Below are 25,283 nucleotides of genomic sequence, written 5' to 3'. Positions count from 1 at the left end.
CAAATCATAATTGCCATGACTAGTGTCACGTAATGAAGATAAAACAAGTCTCTGATGTCTAAAATATTTCTTTATTTTACTCTATTCTCTAACATCAAAATTGTATTTATAGTTTAAACATTATTTTCTAAGTCTATCTGTTGTATTTTCCTAACCCAAGCGCAGAGTGCCGCTCTCCTTCCAAACATCCCCATTTTGTCCCCAATTTAATTTGCATATTTTTCTTTTAAACTTTTGATTGGTCCTCAGCTAGTATGGTTATTATTCATTGGTTGATTCGTCAGAATATTCTAGAAAGAACACTTTTTTCATGTATTCACTTGCTTGGCGGATATACTAAAATTTAATCAATGTATATTGGTACTAATCAATTTTTATTGGTATAGAGTAATTCTGTTACTTTCGTCAGTACTATGACTTTTGTACTCCAGACAATAGCAGACCTTTTCATCTGTGCTGTTTATTGACCATGATTGTTACTTATAATCTCGTATCTATATGCTGACTCTGGACTCAATGTATTCTTGTTTGGATTTAATCAGGTCTGACTTTCTATGTTATTGATTCCAATTATACCCCACCCTGAGTGTGTTTGCTTTCTTACTTTAAATAAATCTTAACCAGGTCAGTTTTGTAAATATCTCCCAAGTTGTATTATTAATTGTTCAGACTTTATCTTAACATTGCATGTATACATTCATCTTAACTTTTCATATACATATTACTGAAATATAAACTCATAAGAATAATATATTAATTATATTATACATCTACATAATCAATTTCTAAATTTCTAGGTTCTATTTCCTAAATTAGTTTGTTAATAATAATGATATATTCATTATAACCCATTACATTACACATCTACATAATCAATTTCTAAATTTCAAAGTTCTATTTCCTAAATTAGTTTATACAACAATAACACGACAATAACAATACCATAATGTACAATGAGATAAATTCTTAATATTATATATAGTATATGTACATTACGTTACACAACTCACCCTTTCAATTGAATTTTTTCTTATTTCACGATATGAAAAAATTATGATGATGTCAAAAATCTAATCCTGAGATCTGGACGAAGATAAGATTCAAAAAATATAATTTTTTTTTTTTTTTTTTTTTTTTTTTTTTTTTTTTTTTTTTTTTTTTGTTATTGTCTATTACCAAGTTTGCGTTGTTTGTGTTCTAGTAGTATTTGTCTGTATCTCTGTATGTGTGGTAACTTTTTTTTTTTATTGTCTATTACCAAGTTTGCGTTGTTTGTGTTCTAGTAGTATTTGTCTGTATCTCTGTATGTGTGGTAACTTTTTTTTGTTATTGTCTATTACCAAGTTTGTGTTGTTTGTGTTCTAGTAGTATTTGTCTGTATCTCTGTATGTGTGGTAACCGATGTGATTCATGAATGAGGGCTATATCTGGTAATGTCAACTGTGTAAAACAAAAAGTACATACATGTGCGTTGTTCAAAGTTCTGTATGGTGTGCCGCATGTTGGATGATATGTAAGTTTACAGCAAGGTGTTTGTACTGCTGCTATACTATGTTTTGAACAGAACTCACATAAAAGTTTTGATAAAAATTGATAACGTCTTTGCCGTTGGTGGCCTTGAGTGAAATATTGTTGGATGCGGTTATGCAATTGAGTATTATCTGTTTGAGCGAATGTGGTGATTGACATGTTGCGTATTTTGTTTGGGATGGATGTTGAATATTTTAATCGACGGAATGCTTGTAGTGATTCTAAAGAGTCAATGCCGTAGTACGTGAATATTGCTTTGCAAATTTGATAATTGAGAATGTGTTGTTCGTTTGTTAAATGAATGAGCATCTGTTGATGAAGAAGAGGTATGTTGAAATACGTAATCAAGAAAATCAATGTATCCACTTGAATTTCGCCAGATCTCATCATATAAGTAAAAATTGAAACATTATGTTCTTGTTTAAGGGTGGACATTTTTCAAACGTAGTTATAAAATAATGTATTTCTTCTAATTGAGTTTCTTCAATGGGTAAAGTAATGGAAACTGGCAATTGAAAATTAAATTCTTTGTAGAATCTAAAAAATGATTGAAAGAAAATCGAATTAGTAATCCAAAAGGCAATGTGTACAAAGAGGTCAACGAGGTACATGGTTAATAAATGAAATAGATAGTTATAAAAATAATGAAATGTTTATATCCGTTCCGTCAGTGGGCAGCACAGTTCTTGTATGTTGTTTTAGTGGACAATAAAGTTAGTGTAGTTGGGCGTCGGTGAAAAATGTTGTTCTTGTAGAGTTGGCGTCAGCGGTTGATGTAGGTCTTGTAGACTGGTTGATATTGGAGCTTCTGCAGACTGGGTGTCGGCAGACGATAAAGTTTGTGAAGTTTGGTGTCAGTGAACGATGTTGGTCTTGTAGAGTTGTTGTCCGCGGATGATGGGTTTCCGGTAGATCGGGCGCGATGTTGGTCTTGTAGAGTTGGTTCCCGCGGATGATGGGTTTCCGGTAGATCGGGTGGCCGCTTCCGGTAGAGTCACTCTGCGGTAGAATAACTCGTGGAATCAAAATCATCGTTAGATACAGTTCATGGTGTTGACATTAGTCTTGGTAAATTATATACAATGTGGCGATAACACATATTTCAAACGTTCGTTGTAGATTATACGAGTGTTCAACGCATCTTGGTTAACTATAGACAACATCCTAATAATACATATTCCAAACGTTCTTTGAAGATTATACGAGTGTTCAACGCATCTTGGTTAACTATAGACAACATCCTAATAATACATAAAAATAATGAAATGTTTATATCCGTTCCGTCAGTGGGCAGCACAGTTCTTGTATGTTGTTTTAGTGGACAATAAAGTTAGTGTAGTTGGGCGTCGGTGAAAAATGTTGTTCTTGTAGAGTTGGCGTCAGCGGTTGATGTAGGTCTTGTAGACTGGTTGATATTGGAGCTTCTGCAGACTGGGTGTCGGCAGACGATAAAGTTTGTGAAGTTTGGTGTCAGTGAACGATGTTGGTCTTGTAGAGTTGTTGTCTGCGGATGATGGGTTTCCGGTAGATCGGGCGCGATGTTGGTCTTGTAGAGTTGGTTCCCGCGGATGATGGGTTTCCGGTAGATCGGGTGGCCGCTTCCGGTAGAGTCACTCTGCGGTAGAATAACTCGTGGAATCAAAATCATCGTTAGATACAGTTCATGGTGTTGACATTAGTCTTGGTAAATTATATACAATGTGGCGATAACACATATTTCAAACGTTCGTTGTAGATTATACGAGTGTTCAACGCATCTTGGGTAACTATAGACAACATCCTAATAATACATATTCCAAACGTTCGTTGAAGATTATACGAGTGTTCAACGCATCTTGGTTAACTATAGACAACATCCTAATAATACATATTCCAAACATTCTTTGAAGATTATACGAGTGTTCAACACATATATACAGTCACAATAGACGAATACGGGTGATATATCGATCGATGTGGTAGTGCACTAAACAATTGTTCGTAGATTTTAGTTTGCAAGTATATCGTTCTGTTCATTATTGACGATAGTAGGTAATATCCAGTAAACAGCCCATGGTGCTGTTTATGGTTCACAACTTGGTTGTTGACAAGTTGTTATCGTCAAGGATCATCCTGATGTTGTCGTCTGGAAGGGTTTGTTACCCTCGTAGAGACGGGTATAGGGATGACAGTGTTCTCGGTCGTTGCGGGGGTGCTGAGGGCTTGTTGACCTCAGACACGAGAGGTTCGTGCGCCACATCACAGGAAGCCACGCCCACATAACCCGGGGGACTGATTTCTCCCAGGTGCATATCATCGTTGGCAGATCGGAATTGGGCAATTATGGGACGATTAGATCGGGTCATACGTTTACATTTACAGTAAATAAGGAGTGCTGCACCAGAACTCAGAGCGGTCGCTACACCAATGATAATGTAACCCCATAATGGGAAGTCACCTGATGTCGTGTCAATGTCATTTAATTGTCTGATACTCTGCAGTTTTGTTATTAAAGCTTCCATAGGTATTTCTTTGATGTTTGATAGGTCATGAGGCATTTCGGTTTTAGTGAAATTAACGAGAGAGGTATGGAATGGTTTCCAAATGGAAGAACCCTTAAAGGTAGGTATGTCGAGTTTGTCGGTCTGAAGCCGGGTTTGACTGGAGTTAATGTACCAGGCATTTAATGTAAAGTATTCATTGTATGCGCGACAGTTCATGGGTACATTAACAATGTCTATGGGAGCGATAGCGCGAGCGGATATTTTATTTTGGGAATGATCTTGACATATCGTCACGAGGCGTAGGTCTTGTCTAGAGACTATCGCCCAGTTACCAGATCCTAAATATTTGGCAGCAGGTAAGACGGTGTTAGGGTGTATGATCACCTTGCAATAATCCTTTATGTGCTGAGTGTTGTTAATCATAATGGCTATGACGCATAATTTAGACATGTCTACTTGGTAGAATGGGGATTGTACGTCACATGTACGTCGTGCTTGACAAGTTTTCAGTTCGTTATTTGTCAATAGGCAGTAGTGATTTCGCGCTTGATCAATCAAGAAGCCTTTAGTTTCCAGTTCGTATCTAGCGGACATGTTATAGTGGATCTTATTGTCATTGATAGTTTCGTTAGCGGGTGAGTAGGGCATATCGAAATTGAATACTTCATATACCTCGAAAGAAGCTCCTATCTCGAGGAGAGGGATGTCCATTGTAATGATAATAGTAGTAGGTGACATTATGACGGTCGTTGAGGTAGATTGGTAATAATGCCATAGGTCGGTCTTGGGATTAGTTGGTAGTTGTAAATTATTAGGCAATTTTGTCGCAATGTCTAATAGTACGTCTTTCAGGTGAATAGGTGAAATAAGAGATGGAAAAAGTTTGCCAGTGCTGAGCATATTAAGTTGTCCTTTAAAAGTTTCTAGATATAGTGATGCGTGGAAAACAGCCTGACGTAATTCATCAACCATGACCTTCAGGGAGTTGTAATTAACCGTATAATCTTGAACAGCATGGGTCATTGCCTGTAAACGTTCATGTGTGTGCATGATTTTTTCGTCAAGTTGTCTGAGGGTAGATATCAGAGTGTTAATGGAGTGGCGGTTCTCAGTTATGTGTTGTTGGGTAACATTGAGAATGGATAAACTATTTTGTAACACATGGATAATAGTTTTCTGGCTTTCTTGAAGTTGATTAACGTGCGTTTGAATATTACGGATGTCAGAATCGTCAGCTGTGCCGAAAAGAAATTTAAAGAATCCGCCTAGGGGTAACAATGAGCGTTTCTGGGTATGACTGAGCGTTTTATAATCTAGATAGCTGTCAAGTACGTTGTCATGGTCAGAACGGATGTATTCGATTTCCGTATGGAGTTGTGCTAATGATTGTTCAAATGCGTCTGTTTGTAAAAGTAGATCATTACGTTTGAATTGGAACATCATGTCTTTCGTGGTATTCGTGATATCGTTTAGTCTGGTTTCAAGTTGGGTAAGAAATGTAGAGAAGACGTTGGTATCGAGAAGGAGGGCTATTTGCCAATGAGCTCTGGTCACAGACACTTCGTTAACTTTTTGAAATATAACATTTTCGTTAATCTCAAGTCCTCCGATCATGCGCAACGATAATATCAAAACAAATGATGGCAACATCATCTGAAATATTACAAAGAAGAAGTATATTATCCGATTTGGTTACTAACTAAATGCTATTTACATAACTTGGGGTCATTTAAGCGTATAGACGTCAACGTTGCTCGTGTGGTCGTTATGGTATATATTGCATATGATCAGCTATTGCCTCTAGGCACGTGAAAATCACTTTCTTAATAGATTTATTAGATCTTTGACGTTGTCGTATTGATTTTCTTTTTTTGTGCTTAATAGCTATTTCATCAATTTGCATGTGATGATCGGTCGAATCGGTGTCCGATTGACGCGGGGGTGGATATTGTTGTTCAGCCCTATCGTATTGATGTGTGTCGGATTCGCTAGAGTTTGACGCATTGTATTTGAATTGTTTTTTCCGTAAATGTTTTTGTAATTCTGCTAAGGGGATGTCTTCCTCCTCATCAGAATTGTCCCGAATTTGGCGGGTTTGCCTAGTTATGATAGGTAATCCGTGTATTGACTTATTTAAATCGCTATCAGACTCACTATTTTCGGCAAAAGCTAAATTTGCTTTCCTTATGGGGCGTCCTATATTAGTATTTGATATAGGCCACTCATTTATGTTAGCATGTCTTATTTGGTCAGCATGAACTTTAATAGTTGAGTTGTCTAATTGATTCTTTATTATGTATGTTAACGGTGATTTTTGTTCGATAATACGATAATATGGTCTCCATTTACTGTCTAATTTATTTGTACGATGTAAGTTCTTATAGTAAACGGGGTCGTTAATCTCAAATTTGATATCTTTTGTATTTTTATTCGCATATTCGGCTTGTTTATCTTTAGATTTTTGAATTTGTGCACACACCTTTTTAAATGATTTGTGTTGTTCTTCTAATATTATTTTATGATAATCCTCGCCGTGATATTTACGCCTAGGTTTTAACAAATTGTCTATTGGTAGAATGGGGTCTCTGTTAAATACTAAAAAGAAAGGCGAATGTTTTGATGTCTCTGAATGGGAAAATCGCATAGCTGCCAAAGACATGTTTAAATGTAAATCCCATTGTTGTACGTTTTCTTGAACGCGTTTTGATAGTATATTGTTCATAGTCGAGTGAGAGCGCTCATTTTTACCGTTAGCTTCTGGGTGATATGTGGACGTTTTGACGTGTTGGATATTCATGGATTTTAATGTTTCTGTAAACGCCGTACTAGTAAACTCTTTACCATTATCGGTAATTATCCTTATGGGACATGAATGACGACAATAAATCTCGTTTACTAACAGGTGTATTACGCTATCAGATGACTTATCCGGCGACGGAAAAGCCTCTATATATCCGGAAAATTGATCCACGAAACATATTATATATCTATTTCCGGAAAGCGTTGTTGGGTATGGTCCGCATATATCTATGGAAACGACCGAGAAAGGGAATGGTGGTATTGCGGTTTCTGATGATACGGGAGCTTTAATTGCTTTCAAGTTTCTAGTTTGACAGACAATACATTTCGACACGTAATCATGCAATTCTTTGAACATTTTAGGCCAATAATATTTCTCTTTTATGGTATGAAAAAGTCTTTGAGAACCACCGTGTCCATTTTCGTCATGATATTGATTAATAATTAAACCTGTCAGGTGTTTAGGTACAAAAAGCCTAAAGGTAGGTTCTTCATCGACGCTCGATATATAGTATAATATCTCATCAACCATAATGAATTTTCCATCTTCGTGTTTGTTTAGTTTCCCTAATTTTAATCTCGTTTTAATCTCAGATATGTGTGGGTCTTTTCCTTGTTCAATTTCCATGTTACAATCATTTATTTTATCGGGTTCGATTGTCTCGTTATTTATAACCGTTTGTGGGATCGTGCTATGATCAATTACTTGTCTGTGATCGATATGCGTAGAGTCAATTACATTAATTTCGCGCGTCTGGTTTTTTCCATTTATTTCCGAACTAATTGTATAATGTTTATCGTTAATATCTAATTCTATTTCTGTTTGTTCGTCTCGTTCATTCGTTATTTTGGTGTTTGGTGGTCGGCTTAGAAAGTCGGCAATTATGTTCTTTTTTCCCGATATATACTCAATTTTGCAATTGTAACCTGCTATACTTAAGGCCCATAATTGTACTTTCTTGTTTTGCATCGGAGATTCAAGAAGGAATTTTAACGGGCGATGATCCGTTTTGATAACAAATTCGGCGTTGTGTAAATAATGGTGTAATTTATTTAGACTGTAAAATATGCTGTAACATTCTTTCTCAATAGTACTATATTTACATTGCGTCGGGTTTAATCGGTGCGATAGAAAGAATATCGGTTTTTCCCCTACATAATCTCCGGTTTCATTATCCCCGCATTTTTGAGTTAAACAAGATCCGATGCATTTATCCGAAGCATCTGTATACAGAATATAACCTTTATTCGGGTCTGGATAGGAAAGGTAAGGAATTTGTGTGAACGAGTCTTTTAATTGTAAGAAACTATCTTCGCATTGTTTTGACCATTTAAATGGGACATTCTTTCTCGTGAGATTAATGAGAGGCTCTACTAAACACGTGTCACGTAATGAAGATAAAACAAGTCTCTGATGTCTAAAATATTTCTTTATTTTACTCTGTTCTCTAACATCAAAATTGTATTTATAGTTTAAACATTATTTTCTAAGTCTATCTGTTGTATTTTCCTAACCCAAGCGCAGAGTGCCGCTCTCCTTCCAAACATCCCCATTTTGTCCCCAATTTAATTTGCATATTTTTCTTTTAAACTTTTGATTGGTCCTCAGCTAGTATGGTTATTATTCATTGGTTGATTCGTCAGAATATTCTAGAAAGAACACTTTTTTCATGTATTCACTTGCTTGGCGGATATACTAAAATTTAATCAATGTATATTGGTACTAATCAATTTTTATTGGTATAGAGTAATTCTGTTACTTTCGTCAGTACTATGACTTTTGTACTCCAGACAATAGCAGACCTTTTCATCTGTGCTGTTTATTGACCATGATTGTTACTTATAATCTCGTATCTATATGCTGACTCTGGACTCAATGTATTCTTGTTTGGATTTAATCAGGTCTGACTTTCTATGTTATTGATTCCAATTATACCCCACCCTGAGTGTGTTTGCTTTCTTACTTTAAATAAATCTTAACCAGGTCAGTTTTGTAAATATCTCCCAAGTTGTATTATTAATTGTTCAGACTTTATCTTAACATTGCATGTATACATTCATCTTAACTTTTCATATACATATTACTGAAATATAAACTCATAAGAATAATATATTAATTATATTATACATCTACATAATCAATTTCTAAATTTCTAGGTTCTATTTCCTAAATTAGTTTGTTAATAATAATGATATATTCATTATAACCCATTACATTACACATCTACATAATCAATTTCTAAATTTCAAAGTTCTATTTCCTAAATTAGTTTATACAACAATAACACGACAATAACAATACCATAATGTACAATGAGATAAATTCTTAATATTATATATAGTATATGTACATTACGTTACACTAGCTTTTAACGCTATAATTTTCTGTGTTTCTAGTTCCCGATCGTGCAACTGCCCAAGCTGAACGGCCGAAAATGAGGCAACTAAAAACCCAATGACCTGAGCTTCTTTACGAATGGTAGCTCTTTGTTTGCTTGCTAAGAATTTACATTCGTTCAAAATTCTTGTTTTCTTTTCATCTGGTAAAATGAATTATCATTCATTCGGAGTCTTTTACGTTTCCTAAAAGTGTTAATGTTGTTGGCGGAATGAAAATTGATTTGTATTCATTTTATGACAAAACCAACTTTGTTCATCAATGACTTGGTGTCTTTTACATAAGTCACACATTCATTAGTCACAGAGCATCAATAAAACTAGAGTTTATATGCCCCATATTTTTCAATTTGGAGTAAACAGGTTTCATAAGCTTGGTGAATTTTCTAGGACAAAATGCCAGATATTTTTAGAAAGCATGTGAACTGGTATATTTTATGTTTTCAAATAAATCTGAGGAAGATTTGATGCTCCTCTGCTATTGGAACGCAGTAGTTTGCATTTTTTAAGTCAATCAAGGCCATGCACATGCCTCGTTTGATCAATGTAAGTGCTTGTTCAAATGTTTCCATTCAAAATGATGATACGGGATATAAGAGTTCAACTGTTTCAAGTTTAAGATCATGCGATATTCACCATTTTTCTTTGGTCTGAGAAATATGTGTTATATTGAAAACATGATGTGTTTTGATGGACAGGGTCTACATAAAAAGAATCATCTAGCTCAATTTGACAATGTTTAACCATGTCTAAAATGTTGAGGTCACTAGTCAACTTTTCCCATTTATGTACATAATGTTTTATTCTACCAGCAAACACACAAGTGTCAGCACTCATGCACCTGTTTTACTGTTTGGGATTCTTTTTGCTTGATCCCCGTCTGGGGAAGTTTTTTGGCTCCTGGTATGAGCGTTCTTGGAATCCATATGGATGGTATCTACCAGTCAATGTGTCTCTGTATGCACCCCTGCCTCTGCCTCGGAACCTTGGTCCTAGCGGGTAAAGCCTGCCTCGATAAACGCCACGGTAGTTGCGGTTAATTTTATTAGAGATCTTGGAAGTGTCTTCAATCTCTTTTGACGTTTTACTGACATCATCCCCGAATAACTAACTTGTGAAGAGCAGAGTGTTATTGCACATGTGGGCATATTCTTCTTTTAACTTAGGCTTCGCTATGTCACGCCTAGCCCATTGAATTTGACGGTTTGCTTGTCCAAGTAGAGCAAGACGTGAGTCACTTCTTTATATTAAGAAACAATTGTCAACGAGTTCCTTGAATTTTGGATTTTCAGTTTCCATCTTAGACATGTTGTCTACTGTCTTGACAAGGATAGTTGCTGCTTTGACAATGGAAGTTTTAATGTACAGGAGTCTACGATCATTAGATTTTGCAGTAGAGTACATAGCGTAAAACACTAATTAATTCATTTTCACTGTGACAACTTCGTCACATTTCCCTGGCCTGGGTTTTTTCTAAAACACCACCATGCTTATCGACCCCTGAAGGCTGGTAATGAATTCCTTCATTTCTCTACGCATCAATTTCATATCAATGTTAGTTTCATCCGGGGTTTTGGTGAACCCGCTATTTCAGAAGAGGGTTTTGGTGAACCGTCTTTTTTAGAGGAAGACGCAATGACCTTTCCCTTCGTGGAGGATGACGTAGCTTTCTTATTTTCATCCTTCGCACTATCACCCGTACATGCCGAAGTGGATGTGGTAACCTTCCATGGGAAAGTAGCTTTATTATCCATATTAGCTACGATGCGTAAATCGATATACTAAATACGTTATTGTACAAGAAGCTGTGTATACACGCGTTGAAAATGATTGATAAAAACGTTGCAGTATGAGAAAAAAGAACGATTAAAAAGGATTAAAAAATGGCGACGTCTACGCCATGCGTCGATAGTACACTGATGCGCATGCGCGGCGGGTGCAATCTCATTTAATGCCGAAGTAATTATGACGTTATAGAATTCTTTATCATACGTGTTTATGCATATAAATTGTAAGATATAATAAATTACCCGTTCATGACGATTACAAAACGTCTGCGGGTAGAACAAAAACATGGTGAGTACATGTCAAAGATGGTTCATCATTTCACAGCGATGAGTTTGTACACAATGTAAAACATGTATATATCAGAGCGAAAAACTATGATGCATTCAGTGCTTTTATTACTTCCCAGAGGGACCGTTTACATTCGAATGAATATGATTGCATAATCATAATTCCATTGATGTGCAGACAAAATATATTATGTTTGGTAGGTAAAAAGGGTCATTTCTGACAGGATTGTATGCTGAAGCATTATGAGTTGTATTTTTTGTATGTAAGATTAAATACCATTTGTGTTATTAAATAAAACAAGACATCAATTAACATCATGTTAACATATTGTATCAACGTGATATAATTGGAACATATAACGTGTCCTTTTGCTTACCCATAACACTCAGATGATTTAAATTGTATAACTTTAACAATTTGAATTTGTATACCACACATAGCATTATAATTTCGTGTCCCACACATAGCATTTTACTACTCTTAACAAAAATAATCAAGATTTAAGTTTAAAAAAACAACAAGCGTCTTGCTGTGTTTGTATTGTACAAATTATAGGTTCCGTTTCACAATATTAAATGCAATATTATTACATTTATTGGCGACAACAGAAAAAAATACAACACATAGCTTGTCAAATGTATATGCGCGGTTTAAGTTTTTGCAAATAATACGTAATTTCCGTGCAAGATACTTCTAGCATTGGTGTATTTTCACTATGATCGGGCTTTTGTCTTTGTTTGATTGAAATCGTTTAAGCATTAACGGAGAAATTATAAAAATGACTTTGGATGCGATGGTTTGTTTACAGTAAAATGTCCCACTCATACTGTCATAGCATAAAATGACACGTGGTACAGGCACCTTGTCAATAGGTCATGGTACTTTCTTGGAATGGAAAGACAAGGACTAACTTCATTTCTAGCTCAAGAGCACACAAATCTGAATCTATACTACAGAATCGACCCAGGCACACTCATTGAATGAGTTTATCAACATATGTAGCCAATAAACTACAAACAACATATCGAGTCATAGTTTACCAGATTTCTTCAAACATTAATGTGCAGTTCAAGAAGTGATTATAAGTCCCTTTGTTGACGATGCTGTTTCAGCATCGTCTAAGTTACTATACCATACAAAAAATCTTTGCAATGGCGACCTATGTGAAAGACCGAGCCAGTCCGATTGAGATAACTCGATTTTTCTAATCGGAATACCTCGCAGCGAGGTCGATTAGCAGTCAAAACGGCCCCAGGTCAAAAAGGTCCCTAGTCAAAACGACCATGTTTGATTATTTAACATGTATATCGTCTAATTAATACAATATTAAACAAAGTTCTTTGTTACAAGTTGGAGCCGTTTTGACCAACTTAAAAACTTTCTTTGGGGACGTTTTGACCAAAGTGGGGCCGTTTAAACTCGTTTTGACTAGGGGCCGTTTTGACCTGGGGCTAAATACTTAAATTACTATTCTGAAAATGATATGCCTATGACTGCTACTTCACTTGTGTGATCTCCTAAATTATGTAGTATGGTTATCCAAATTAAAATGCTGCATATTTATTATCTTTTCAGCAATGGTCAACAACATTGGTGGTCCAGGAACTTTTAATTACTTTTTGCCAACACTGAATGTTCCAATGATAAGTTGAACTTAAAGAAAATGGAAATACATGCAGGTAGGACCATTCATCAAGTGTCAACTATCACCTTTGTATCAGACAGGCTTATAAGATGCTTAATTTAGTAGGTATTTCACTGATTTATGTGATTGTTAATGTAGAACCAGTGTTTTAAGTAATAAATAAAATGTAACGTTAATAGTAAGTTTTATATCCATTTGGGATAATACATGTATTTGGTATTATTAACATTTGGATGAAGAATGTATTCAAGTGCTTGTTTATTTGACATCTGTATATGATTGTTTTGTTGAATAACATGAAGAAAATGTTGTAAAACTTTGAAAAGGCTTATTGAAGCCAAATAAAAATGAAAATACCAAATATTTTTATTTTAATAAATAAAAATGGTCAAAATTATTCATACACAATTTGCAATGATGCATAATTTTCTTCGACTGAAACTTTTTGAAGTTCTTATGTCTGCCTGAATTAAACTACTAGGCAAATATCAACTTCAAAGGAACAATGGTGTTATCTTTTCAGTGTTATGCTGATTACCTGTGCAGGAGGAATTTTCCTTGAAGTCGTAGACAGTGCTAAATATTTAGGTGTTTCCATTTCAGATGATCTTTCTTGGAACAAACATATTACCAACATTACAACGAATGCTAATAAATCTCTTGGTTTCATCCGCAGGAATATACAGACTAAAAATGAAAACATCAGAGGAGTAGCCTATAAGACCTTAGTTAGACCCCAGTTAGAATATGCGTCCTCTGTCTGGAGTCCACATACCAAACAAAATAGTGACAAAATAGAAAAATGTACAACGTAGAGCAGTCCGCTGGGTGAAAAATGACTTCTCATTCTACAGCAGTGTTACCGGTATGCAGACTGAACTTGGCTGGCAGACTTTGAAGGACCGACGTGACCTCTCCCGACTGACCCTTTTTTACAAAATTGTGTATGGCTTGGTAGCCATTTCGCCGCCATCATATCTTGAGAGGCCTATGAGGATGACTCGTCATATGCACCCACTCTCATTCAGACAAGTCCATACATCAGCCAACCACTTTAAATATTCCTTCTTTCCTTACACCATAGTTCTTTGGAACGGCCTACCAGCCTCAGTTGTACAGCAGGCAGACCTAGAGGGGTTCAAGCGTTGCCTTAGCCCCACTCTACTCCCCAGTCGTCCCTGAATGCACAAAACAGTGTTTTTAAACAACTTTTAACCTATAAATATGTTTCTTCTTGTTTAACACTATCACACTTTTATCTTCACCTCACTTTCATTCTTTGAAGTCTCCCTTTCAATGCTTTTAAACCTTTTATTCTTGCACTGACACGCGCACCTGCCAATAGTACCCGCAAGGGGGTTCCGGCAGTATTGAAAGATAGATAGATAGATAGGAAAATGAAACCAGACAGATTATGGAATCAAATTCAAGCCAGAAACAAGCTAGGAATTTGCAGTCACCACGTGTTCTTGTTTACAGTCATGTGTTCAATGCTGCAACAACATTAATATTATAGCTGGCTCTAGACTCAACCTTATGCATCTTAAAATGATCTTTGAATGTGACGGTCTCAAGAACATTTTCATAATTAATAAATCTGACGGTCAGCCCAGTGTCACCAATATCAAGCGTCTTTTGGAGACACTTATTCCATCCTGTAGAAGTTCTACAAAAACTACCATGATAATCATGTACATGTATTTGTTTTGTTTATCATAATAAGTGTAATGTTATCACTAGTATCTGTTCTCATAGATAAATTGATAAATCTATTTACATTAAAACGTGTATGATTGAGTGATAAAATGTGCCTTGTTACTTAATTTTTAATGTTCTTATTTCCCTGAAACATTTTCAAGTCTTATTTATACAAGAACGCATTTCACGTGCAATTTCAAACTAGGTAAGCAAATCTTACTGCACTGATTAGATTACATGTCACACATGATATATGAGATGAATGTATGTTAAAATGTTTATGAGTTTATTATAGGCAGAGGCTTTTCCCCTATTTATCTATTTATAATAATTTTTAAACATTTAGCTCATCTTTATGCTCACATATAAAAATCTCAAATTCAGTATGGCGTTTCTGGGTAAAAGGGGGTACCCTTGATTATAAAGCAGGAACTTTTCGTTTTCACTGGTGACCCCCATTTGTTTGTTTATTTTTCATTCAAGCATATATCCATCCTCTTCAAAAGCATCGTCACACCAGTACTGTCAGTACTTTGATTAAGATTCTTATGGAAATGTTCGTATTCAATGGCTATTGTAATTACTATTTGTACTTCCATAAACAATATATGATTCTTTATACAAACTTACACTGGCTCAACATGTTCTTTATCCCCATTTACTACAGCACATTTTGGTTGTTTTATTATTTCATGCAAAACGTTGTAGCAAAATTGTTTTGTAAGCGAAATTTGCAGATTTGTAGCTGTTTGCTTATTTGGCAAAAAGCAGATAAATGAGAAGTTACAAGAACTTAAACTGCCCCCAAAACGTTCTAAAATCTTCATTCAAATAAAAACAGAATAAATAGAACAATAATTTAATGTTAGAAAGCACCATTAATGTATACAAAACTGTTACAGTATATAACATCGAGAAGATGAATTAAAAAGGTACAGCTATAAAACCTGTGATTCACTTTGAAAATTCTATTACACTATTCATGACTTATTTCATTCCAAGCAAATTATTAAAATCCCTGAGGTTGTCATAATATGTACATATAGTACATAAGCTACAAACAACATTTTGATTCATAGTTGAACAGATTTCTTGAAATAATAATATTCAGTTCAAGATTTATTTTTCACATACTTAATAAGCTGTCTTTGCCGTATGGACCAGCCATACTCAGACTCAGGGGTATCAGGTGCCAGTATTGTTTGTACTTTAGTTGGCAATTTTTGAGATTGCAAAAACAGTAACCTGTCAGATCTACGAATGTGTGGAGATTTTGTCTCTTCTTCACTGGTTTCCGATACATGGGTATCTGAGTCCAAAACAGGGTGTCTTGCATCATCAGTACGTCCAGTGTGTTCTGTTTCCATGATATTTGCTTTTGCCACAATTTTTGGTATGCAAATAGAAGAGGAAAACGGAATGTTATCACTGAATAATCTTTTTACTGGAGCGCCAGACTGTAATTGCTCCTGATCACTTACAGCCATTCCATTCTTCTTCCTTTTTAATTTGGGTTCAAGAGATGCTGTTGAGTGCTTGTTATATTCGGCACTTCTGGTCCTACATCTAGTTATTCTCCTCTTAAAAGCATCCCAGTTTATTTCTGGGCTGTCGTTTGTTATGTCATCTGCACCTGATTGTGGAGCTTCACTTTCTGAAGCAGTGCTATAATGATCATTTATTGTCACTTCAACATCTTCTATCACACTCTGCACAGCTGTCCTGTCTCCGAGAAATTTCAGTGACCGGTACTTCCTTAGTCTATTCACCGTCTGATTATGTAATCTGTTTTCCTTGTTACATGGTTGAAGGTCTGATACCAGTGGAACTTTATGGGAAGCTATGCTGTGACGGCGGCGTCTTGTATGACGTTTCCCACAATCACTTGTACTAGCAGCAGAGTATCGAAACTGAGGGGAGACCTGTAACAAAAACACAAACAGTGTAAGAACTGTTAGAAAGAGAAACAAATATTTGCATCCCATACTAACCTTGTAGGGAAGAAATAACACAATAAGCCACAACAAGACAATCAGTTTTTTATAGACAAGAGGGCCAAGATGGCCATAGTTCGCTCACCTGAGAGGAGTCAGTTCATTCAATCTTTACCTAATGTCATACATGATCTAGATATTGACCAGACAAACATCCTGGTCAAGTTTCATCATTATTGAACCCAAAACTCTAGCGTAGGGAGTGTTTTTGTTTTTGTAAGATTTGAAATGGTGACCTATATTTTGAGTTGACTAAACATCAAACTTTGCTTACAAGGTTTTTGTATAATATAATGAAAATTTGGACAATCTAAGGGCAATAATTATGGCATTAATTATGTGATTTTGCTCATCATCAAACTTGAATGAGATCTTTCAGCAACTTTGATAAAGAATGCTTGAGAAATGTGAATGCTAGAGTGTTTACAAACCAAATGTGGACGGACGGACAGCGGACAAAGACCAATCCTAAAACCTCACCTGAGCAATCAGGTGAGCTAAAAAGTGTGTTTCACCGATCTGAGCCATTTTCCAACTTGTCCAAGAAATCAATAAAACAAATGTAAACACGATGATTAGGCAAAAAATATGACTTCTTTAGTGTTCGATCACAAGGTTTCTCTCTATATAGTCACATAAGGATAACTTCCCCACCCCCCTGGCAGCCATGTTTATTGACCCATCGGGACCATTTGCAAACTCATCTGAGATATATACAAGGCTATTGTCAAGCAATATGGTCCCCTACCGGCTACACCATTGTCAGCAATTCCACCATTTTCAGAATTTTTTTTTTGGTTGCCATAGCAGCCACAATTTTTGACGTAGGAACAAAATGAAATGATGTGCATAATGTCCATATTGCCATCTATCCATGTTGCAAAATTCATGAAAAAATATAAAGAACTTTTAAAGTTATCGCAGGATCCAGAAAAGTGTGACAGACAGACACACAGACAGACTCACAGACAGACGCACAGACAGACTCACAGACAGATGCACAGAGGCGCAAACCACAAGACCCCTCCGGTGAAACCGGTAGGGGACAATAAAACAAATCTATTCACCAAGTTTCATGATGATTGGGCAAAAAAAGTGACTTCTAGAGTGTTCACAAGCTTTTTTAACTATATAAATATAAGAAAACTGCCCCCCCCCCCCCCCTCCCCGGCAGCCATGTTATTCTAACTCAACTCTCGTATCAAGGAAACAAATGTTCTGACCAAATTTCATGGACCATTTTCGAACTCGTCCGAGAAATCAATAAAACCAATGTTTTGACCAACTTTCATGATGATTGGGCAAAAATTGTGACTTCCAGAGTGTTTACAAGGGTTCTCTATAGCCAAATAAGGAAAACTGCCCCGCCCACTGGCGGCCATGTTTTTCAACGGACCGGAACCACTTTTGAACTCAACCAACATATCATTAAGACAAACATTTTGACAAAGTTACATGAAGATTGGGAATGAAATGTGACTTCTACAGTGTTTACAAGTTTTTAATTTGTTTTTACCTAGTGACCTAGTTTTTAACCGGCACGACCCAGTTTCGAACTTGACCGAGATTTCATTGGGACGAACGTTCTGACCAAGTTTCATGAAGATCAGACAATAAATGTGGCCTCTAGAGTGTTTACGAACAAATGTTAACGGATGGATGGACGGACGTACGACGGACAAAGACCAGTCACAAAAGCTCACCTCAGCAATCAGGTGAGCTTATAAAAAATAGGAGTTTTTTTTTTTCATTTAACACAAGGGATCGCAGAGAGCAGAATGAACAAAACAATTACATAGTTTGTCCATACCAATGGAATATTTATGTCATACACATTCTAAGCTTTACCTATTTGTCAACAATGACCTCTCCATCAAATGGCCCTGTTTGCCCTTGAGTTTTGTAAGTGATTGTAAACTATAAAGCCATGATGGGCCTTGAGCGCTTAAGTGAGTTGAAGGTACACCAATTGTCAAAAATATGACTTAGTGACTGATTTTTTTTTATGCAATCTACCAATACTAAAACAGGACCTTTATAATCTCAAAAACAAAAAAATTCTTTATCAAGATTGAGTACAAGAGGCTTCAAGAGTGGTAATACGGTTTCTTTAAGATTTTACATGGGGACATAGTTTCTGACACACTTAATCAGGGTTCAAACTCGGCTTGGATATTGTCAATATATACATTCTGACCAAGTTTCATCGAGATCAGATGAAAAATGTGGCCTATAGAGTAGTATTAGGTAAGTAACCGAGCACACTTCAAACCACATACAATGTCACACTGGATAAAATGTGGGCACTATGTGCTCAGGTGAACTTAAAACTAACCATGACTTGTGTGTAGTTTCTACTGTCAGACTCACTCAGATAAACTTAAGGCAGAGTAAATAGGATACGAGCTTTGCCATAGTGTCATCTTTGATAACTGGAATGCTGCCATATTGTTACCGTTCATTGAGACTTAACTAAAACATTGACATGTATGTCATGCACATGCAGACTTGAGCAAACCAAAATTATTAGAAAAGTAACTTTTCTGTAAAACAACAGTTGAAAGAGAAGATTGGAGACAGTGGGTGCCATTAAATTGCTTCAAATTCATTTAACAATTTTCAGAATCGCCAATTCCAGCAAACATCTTATCAATTGGATGTGCATTTATCACCCGAAAAACATAGATTTAACAAAGATTTAACAAGATACAAAATGCATTTTTTTTGGCAGTACAATATATTCAACACATGTTCATGTTTCAAATTAGTGTTCGTGTGTCATATGAATAGAAATCGTTGCGGAAATTAAAATGGAATATATAGTGCCACACAAAAATAAGAATGAGCATTTTGTATCTAATTAAATTTATGTTACCAAACCACATCTAGCATTTACATTTTGGCTATTGCTATAAGAAACATTGATTGTTTATGTGTTAACGTTATATTTTTGAAATATTAGTTGATATTGAGTATTAATGTTACTTTAATAGAGATAAAATACAACATTCAAATTTTGTACAACATAATTCAGTTATCAAACAAATATCTTTACTAATAACATTATCGACATAACCATACAAGGCCACAATGTACATGAGTAACAAAAAAGGGACAGAAGTCCTGCATACCCAGGTAAGATGTTGTAAGTTCTCGACTGGCACAGTGTCAGCAGTAGGAGGGTGCCTGGCACACAACACAGGCGTTGGCACATTATGCTGGATATGCAGTGGAGATTCAAGGAACAATAGCGAGGGTTTCTTCTCCAGTATGGACTTTTTCTTCTTTCTGGGCATGCTTGTGACTACAGAATAATGTATACATGTATTAGCTATAAACATACATGTGTACTTACCAATCCTGAATTTCTGTGGCATATGTTGGATTATATCAAACATCAGGATAATTGCATAACCAATATTAAATCAAGTATGAGTTTAAGATAAAACAATTACCGTAGATCTTAAACTTACTTATCAAGCACTCTTTATTTGTGTGAAAATATTTGTCCAACAAAGTAAACATAACAATAGCTGTTATAAAGCAGAGTACTCGACTATTCTTTCACTTGTTATGCACAATTTACATCAGTTAATTTAAATGTTAACTAGTATAAATTATAATGACCACAACACATGTTAGAAATTAAATATATGTAGTAGTTAAGTAGTATATGAGAGACAAAAAATGTAAAACTTCAAACATAAAATGTTACCATTGCAAGAAACTAAATGTTGTTATTCATAGGTTTTTCGAAATAAAAAAGCTGAATGTAAATTAATTTGAAAGCCCTGTGCTCAAACTCAACTGCATCAGCCACCTACACATGAAATTACCTCCATCCCAATATAAATGAGCCTTGTTCTGAGAAATCTGGGCTTAATGCATGTGCATAAAGTGTCGTCCCAGATTAGCTTGTGCAGTCTGCACAGGCTAATCAGGGAAGACACTTACCGCTTTTATGGTATTTGTAGTTTCAAGGCAGTCCCTCCTTACCGAAAATTAAGTTTAGGTGGACAGTGTCGTCCCTAATCTGGGACGACACTTTACGCACATGCATTATGCCCAGTTTTCTCAGAACGCGACTGAAATTATCGAGCAAAAACCATGAACCTTGCAAGATGATCTACAACGCATGTGAGAAATTTCAATTGAAAATCCATGGTAGTAACAGAGTACTTGTTGCATGCAAAACAAACACATTAATTTCAATTTAAAAACAATACATAGTCTGACTTTCATACGGACAAAAGGGGGAATAATCCTATGTCAAGGCTGGTAAAAGGTATTGATCAGTGACCTCATGAAATCACCACAAGCACATGTGTAAGTACATGTAAAAATTACCTGCAAACACCTGTAGCAGAACAAAGGACATTAAAATGTTGCATGTTTAGTGGCAGTGATTTTTTTTGCTTTATATGTTACATCCTGTGACTTTTTGATTAGGAAATAAAATGCAATAAACCATAAAATTGGGAAAAAAAAAACATTATTTCCGGTAATATGATAATAAACAAGGGCTGTTTGTAAAACATGCATGCCCCCCATATGGGCTCTCCGTTGTAGTGACAGCCATTGTGTGCATATGTTTGTTGTCACTGTGACCTTGACCTTTGATTTAGTGACCTAAAATCAATAGGGGTCATCTGCCAGTCATGATCAATGTACCTATGAAGTTTCATGATCCTAGCCATAAGCGTTCTTGAGTTATAATCCGGAAACCATTTTACTATTTCGGGTCACCGTGAACTTGACCTTTGACCTAGTGACCTCAAAATCGATAGGGGTCATCTGCGAGTCATGATCAATGTACCTATGAAGTTTCATGATCCTAGGCATAAGCGTTGTTGAGTTATCATCCGGAAACCATTTTACTATTTCGGGTCACCTTGACCTTTGACCTAGTGACCTCAAAATCAATAGGGGTCAACTGCGAGTCATGATCAATGTACCTATCAAGTTTCATTATCCTAGGCATAAGCGTTCTTGAGTTATCATCCAGAAATCATTTTACTATTTCGGGTCACCGTGACCTTGACCTTTGACTTAGTGACCTAAAAACAATAGGGGTCATCTGCGAGACATGATCAATGTACCTATGAAGTTTCATGATCCTAGGCCAAAGCGTTCTTGAGTTATCATCTGGAAACCACCTGGTGGACGGACCGACGGACCGACCCACATGTGCAAAGCAATATACCCCCTCTTCTTCGAAGGGGGGCATAATAACAATACATGTACAGTACAGCCAACGCGGAACAAACATAATCCTTGGTCACGCCACGGCCAGAATGTAAGTACTCGGCGGCCACGTCATGTGTTTACGCTGCGTATCGTTGAGGAATCCGCGTATCTCCGAGGATCGAGTTCATAGATATATACCTACATGTACATTTGTGTAGCGTAGAAACCTAGATTTACACTACTTTCATAGTTATTATTTTCACGTTTTAATAAGCGTATATGATTTTTATATGATGCTTTAAAGACTATTTATATAATATCAAGTCCTCAAACATATTCGACACGTAATGCGCCATAACAAATTATCGTTGAATTAATTACACACAACTGTAAATGTTTTGTCCGATTCTCAAATGAGCATTATTCAATTTGTAATCCGAAACAGTACGCTTCCGATTTGGAAATAAAATGCAATAGACCATGATGATATTGGGAAAAAATATACATTATTACCGGTAATATGTTTATAAATAACAATACATGTATACTGATTGCTTATAAGTGCATGTTTAAATGCTTTCTAAAGTTTGTATTATATAGTGCTAGAGAATTAAATTGCTGACAGCCCTTGTATTATAATCTCAACGAACCAATTATTGAGTTAAAACTTTATTGGAAAAGTTTGGCATATTTTGGGGGGAACTTTTAATGGCAAGATTTTTGGGAAACTATTACTTTTTACCACTGGGAAACAGTTTTGTTTGCTTTTGGCAAATGGGAAACAGCTTGTAAGAGGCTGTAATTTTGGGGGGAAAAAATCACTCACATGGCAGAATTCTTAATAGGATTTTAAAATTGGAGTCCTTTGACTCCTAACTTGGAAAAATAGGAGTGCCATTGAATATTTCACACGTCTTCAAATGATCAGCAAAAAAATCCATTTAAATAAAGAATACCACTCATTTTATTCTTTATATTGTTACTTAGATAAAAAATCGTGTAGAATTTTTTTTTCAACAACTCTCACAAGGCAAATGTGCATAAAAGTGCTTAATATATTATAATATTTACAAAGACACCCTACTATTATACATCTACTATTTTCTAAACAAAACATTTTAAATACCTAGCAATCATATTTCCGTTTGGAACAATAAAACCAGTTAAATACACAAGTCTTTGACAAATGACAACAGTGTTACCAGATCACATCAATTAAACCTATGCCTAAAAAAAAATCAGCCAGTTGTTGGCAAGCATCAAAGGCCCTTGACGTGAATCCATAGTTGGGGCCAGTTTCAAGGAAGTGCACATCAGCAAGTGGCCATTTCAAATACCATTAATCAAATATTTCATTACTGGAAGCATGCACATACTGTCAGATACAGCATCCTCCATGGAGGATGGAATGTGAGAAAACTATCAGACATTTTAGAAAAATTATTTCATTTGTTTAATTGGATTTTAAACAGATGTGAGGAAATAAATTGTGTTAGCTTGAATTTAGATAGGATGCTTTTCAGGTATTGTTTTTAGCTCTACTGGCCGAAGGCCTGAAGAGCTTATGTCATGGCGTGGTTTCCGTCATCCGTCCATGCGTTAGACTTTTTCTTGTTTACGCAATTAAGTCCACAGTTTTCATCCAATTCTTTTCAAATTCGTTCAGTGTCTTTATATTAATGAGGACTCGAACCCTATTGAAAATGGGTTACATCAGAGTAAAAACTCCAGAATTATCTTACCTTGAATTTGAGAAAATTGTGAAATAAGGCTTGTTTACGCAATAAAGTCCAGTTTTCATCCAATCATTTCCCAACTTGCACAGTGTCTTTATCTGAATGATAAGTCAAACCCTATGGAAAATGAGCAATATCGGAGTTATAAGTCCAGAATTATCTCCCCTTGAATTTGAGAAAAAACATAAACATCTGTAACATTTTGCCATAACTTTTGCAATATTGAAGAAAAAGTTATGCCATATTTGGCATGCATGTGTATCTCATGGAGCTGCACATTTTTAGCAGGAAAGGTCAAGGTCATCCTTCAAGGTCAAAAAAAATAATCAAAGCAGTGCAGAAGGGGACATAGTATTTCCGACAAACGCATTTCTTGTTTGTTTACATATAAAGTTCTATCCTTTTGAAACTTCAACGGATGTTTTATATCATCAAGGGCCAGAACACCATTGAGAGTGAAGAAAATTTCTCCAACTTATTGTTGAAAAGGAGCCATTTGAAGTTTAAATTTTACGTTTCTTCTTGTTTATGCAATAAATTTCCCATTTTGGGTCTGTTTATTTAAAACTTACTCAAATTGTTCATACTATCAAGGGCTTGAGCCCTATTGATTCCAGCCAGTAGAGCAATTCAGGCCCTCATGGGCCTCTTGTTTTTTCAATGTTAATGTACTGACTTAAAAAACCCAGTAATGCAAAAAGGTGCGCTCTGTGGACCCTCAATTGGTTTCAAATAAGTGTAATTTTTCAAATGTAAGCGTAGAAATAAGCTTGATTAAGCGCTTCCGAAGCACTGCATGGTCAGATCGTTGATGAGTAGGTCACACGAGTTGTGTATGGTATTTTTTCTTAAAATTTGAACAAACATTTGCAAAACATATAGCAAGATATGTACATTTCCAGAACAGAAATTCATTTCTGCGTTAAATAAAAGTTCAAGATGGAGTTTATGGAAATCGCTGCACAATTGATGAAGTTATGGCTGGTTATAGCGATACGCCCTGTTTTCAGGTCTTTTTTAGTTAAATACCTTTCTATATATATATTTAATTGTGAAAATGTTTATGTTTTTTTCAGAGAATTTTATTTTTCATTATAATTTGATTATTTTTCATTCAAAATTATTTTTTACAAATTAATTTCATAGCCACATGCAAACCACCTGAGATGTACACTATTTTAAATTAGTGTTTTCCCTCTAGGTCAGATAAATCAATAGCATTGTTTAATGGTAAAGGACAATTTTCTGATATAACAACACCTCAGTTTATGTGTTTTATTTAAGATCCATTCAATTACAATGAATGGATTTTTTATCAATAAATCTATTGTGGTGATTATGTTTCAAAAACCGAAAGCCTACTGAGAGCCTATATTTAGATATCAATGACCTATACAATGCTCGTTAGTTACCTTATGTAATTCACGTTTCGCTTAATATGGAGTTACATGTAAACATGGTAAGTGGTAGTGCCAAAAGTTAAATTTTCTCTGGAATTCTTTTTCAATCTAGGCAACAACGGTTGATGTCTCTTAAGACGGACATAACATATAATTTACGCATATCCACTGTAGCAAAGATTGTTCATCATTATAATTAATGACATGAAGGCACTAAATAATAGTTATTTAAATAAAGTTCGCGCCATGTCAGCCGAACTTTCATGTTCAGACATATTTTTTTATTTCAATGGAGGCTGCCATTTGTAAACACAATATTTTTTGTTAAAATATCTTTG

At 35.5% G+C, this 25,283-nt stretch overlaps 1 protein-coding gene across 1 annotated transcript; it reads right to left on the bottom strand.

Annotated features, from left to right (window-relative positions):
• Positions 1 to 15,473: 15,473 nt before the first annotated feature.
• Positions 15,474 to 25,270, bottom strand: LOC127848617 (uncharacterized). The gene is made up of 3 exons (XM_052381178.1): positions 24,958 to 25,270; positions 19,754 to 19,926; positions 15,474 to 16,550 (listed from the first exon to the last, which is right to left on the bottom strand). Exons 2-3 carry the CDS (start codon positions 19,916 to 19,918, stop codon positions 15,741 to 15,743), a joined length of 975 nt encoding a protein of 324 aa, XP_052237138.1. The 5' UTR covers positions 19,919 to 19,926; positions 24,958 to 25,270; the 3' UTR covers positions 15,474 to 15,740.
• Between the last annotated feature and the right edge of the window lie 13 nt (positions 25,271 to 25,283).

Source organism: Dreissena polymorpha, chromosome 10, assembly GCF_020536995.1.
Source record: "Dreissena polymorpha isolate Duluth1 chromosome 10, UMN_Dpol_1.0, whole genome shotgun sequence".
Taxonomy (NCBI): Eukaryota; Metazoa; Mollusca; class Bivalvia; order Myida; family Dreissenidae; genus Dreissena; species Dreissena polymorpha.
This window is presented reverse-complemented; position numbering and strand designations above follow the sequence as displayed.